Raw genomic sequence first — 2591 nt, forward strand, 5'->3', positions numbered from 1 at the left:
ACTCCAGTCTGGGTAACAGAGCAAGACTCCATCTCAGAAAAAAAAAAAAAGGAAGTTTGAATTTACACAACTTTCTTGTTTTACGTGCATAAGATACGCTCTATGAAGGCAGAAATTTGTGTTTTGTTCATTGCTGTATCCCCAGCACCTAAAATAATGAATGAATGGACCCATGACAATAGGAATATTCTGCTGGGGACCCTGTGTGTATGGTGTTTGTGCTTTTCCTTTGCAGAGACAACCATAGCCTTTTTTTCCCCCAGCTTCTCAAGGAACATATAACCCCCAAACAGATCAAGAATTATGGAGGTGGGACCTAAGAGAGAGACCTGTTGGTGGCTCATAAATCATCCTGGCAAAATATTTCAGGCACACGACCCAGGGAATGTGGGAAGGTTTCTTTAAAGGGAACTGAACCCTCACATACCTTTCAAAGCCTCATTGATATAGGTTTTGTGGTAAAATATCCTACTGGTATCCTCTGCGTCCGGATCGGTCAGCCCCACTCCGTTTTCGGTGATGTAAATGGGAATGTCACCATACTCTTCCTTGATCCAGTTCAGCAGCCTTCGCATGCCCCAGGGCGCAGCTCTGTTCACTGCTGTGGAAGGCCACGAAGGGTCCTCCTCCTCGGCCATCTCCTGGTCATCTTCGTAGGAGGATGGGTTTAGCCTGGGTGTTTTGTACTGCACGATTCTGGAGGAGTATGTGTTGAGGCAGAAGACGTCGGCCGTCGCCCTGATGAACCTCTTCTCTTCCTCAGTGAAGCTTGGCAGGCGGGAGGTGGCTAAGTGCTGCAGTTCACTCCTGTTCCCCACTTTCCACTTCATGGCGTCAGGATAGTCTCCGTTTCTAAAAATGGGGTGGGCAAACCACCCCAGGGAGAACTGCAGCATTCGGTCAGCGGCTTCCACATCTCTGGGGACCCCTGGTGACTTGGGCTCTGCCCAGTGTGTACTGAGGCTCAGCGAGATGACCCCCTTCTGCTGCTGCCTGTATTTCTCATCGTACGTGTGATAGACTGTGGCATGGGCTTTGATGATGGCGTGGGCTATCCTGTATGGTGCCCAGCCTGGGTCCTTCACCCCTGGGGGAAATTCCCCTGAGCCGTAACCCAGCCATGCCAGGTACATGGGCTCATTAAAAGTCATCCAGAACTTGACTCTGTCACCAAAGGTCCGGAAACAAAAGTCTGCGTAGCTGTCAAACAACTCAATCAAGGCAGGATTCTCCCAGCCTCCAATATCCTGGAGGGCCTGGGGCAGGTCCCAGTGGAACAATGTCACCATAGGAAAGATGTTACTTGCCATCAAGCCATCAATCAGCCTATTGTAATAATCAACCCCGTGACTGTTGATAGAGCTGTTTCTCCCAGTTGGGAAAATCCGAGACCAGGAGATAGAGAAGCGATAGGCCTTCACCTTCAAAGCTCGGAGCATATTCAGATCGGCATCCAGCTGGTGATAGCTGTCACAGGCGATGTCTCCAGTGGCTTTGTCTTTCACATTGCTCCCTGGTGTGTGGGTAAAGTTATCCCAGATGCTGGGGCCTTTGCCGTCGGCATCCCACCCGCCTTCGATCTGATAAGCGGAAGAGGACACGCCCCACAGAAAGTCATCCCGGAAGGTCCCGTGGTAGAACAAATCTCTTTCAAACTTGGGTTGGCTGGAGAACTTTTCCCAAACGACTTTAGCCTTGGAGGGCACCTCAGATGGAAAAGTGAAGGCTCTGGCTTTGGAGGGGAGGTTTGCTGTATTAGGTGGTGGCAGTCTTTTTGCCCCGTTGGTGAGGAAACCGTTCTTTTCTATGATGCTAGTGAAAAAGTAGGCAGATTTCCTGGGAGTCCTTGACTTGCTGCTGTCGTTGAAGTTGACATGGTGCAGGCCAAACCTCTGGCTGTAACCAGAGGGGCCTTCGAAGCCATCAATGAGGGAATGAGCAATGTAGGAACGAACATCCACGGAGTCTTCCCTGATAGCTGTGAAGAAAAATAAAAATTAGATTTATTTATTTATGAATTTATTTAATTGAGATGGGGTCTCACTGTGTTGCCCAGGCTGGTCTCAAACTCCTGGACTCAAGTGATTCTCCCAAGTAGCTGGGACTGACTACAGGAGTGAGCTAGCACACCTCTGTTTTATTTATTTATCTTCTGAAGACCAGTCAGTGCAGTCGTGAGAAGGGGGAGCAGGGTATTAGAAGCTGTTTGATCTGTAACTCGTGAACTGAGATAAGTTATTACCTCAGACCAGCGAGGACTGTTTTTCAATAAAATAGTTTTTATTGAAAAATTAGAAGTATAGTCTCTGTTATTAATGTTGATTTTAAAAAGTGTTCCTTTGACATGAAAGTTTTGGGGATGAGTTGGGTTACCCTGTAAATGTTCACCCTTTTTCCTCCTCAGAATGGATAAAAGGAAAATCCACAAGATCCTCACAAAACATCAGGCCACTTTTGTGGCCATAAACCTCAAAGCAAAGGAGCATCCTCATCTTCAAATAACTAGTGGAGGGGATGTGTCCCATGTGTTCCCGCCAGGATGTCTTGGTTTTATATGGAATACATAAATCAATCTTTTTTTTTTTTTTTTT

The 2591-nt window shown here is 47.4% G+C and overlaps 1 protein-coding gene across 1 annotated transcript in view; it reads right to left on the reverse strand.

The window, feature by feature from the left end:
* LCT (lactase) overlaps positions 1 to 2591 on the reverse strand; it is a 56535-nt gene that overhangs the window by 24201 nt on the left and 29743 nt on the right. Inside the window, exon 8 of the mRNA XM_011937746.1 lies at positions 428 to 1978. Within this exon, the coding sequence (XP_011793136.1) occupies positions 428 to 1978 (1551 nt within the window). The remainder of the gene's footprint in view (positions 1 to 427; positions 1979 to 2591) is intronic.

This window comes from Colobus angolensis, unplaced genomic scaffold, assembly GCF_000951035.1.
Source record: "Colobus angolensis palliatus isolate OR3802 unplaced genomic scaffold, Cang.pa_1.0 Scaffold168, whole genome shotgun sequence".
Taxonomy (NCBI): domain Eukaryota; kingdom Metazoa; phylum Chordata; class Mammalia; order Primates; family Cercopithecidae; genus Colobus; species Colobus angolensis.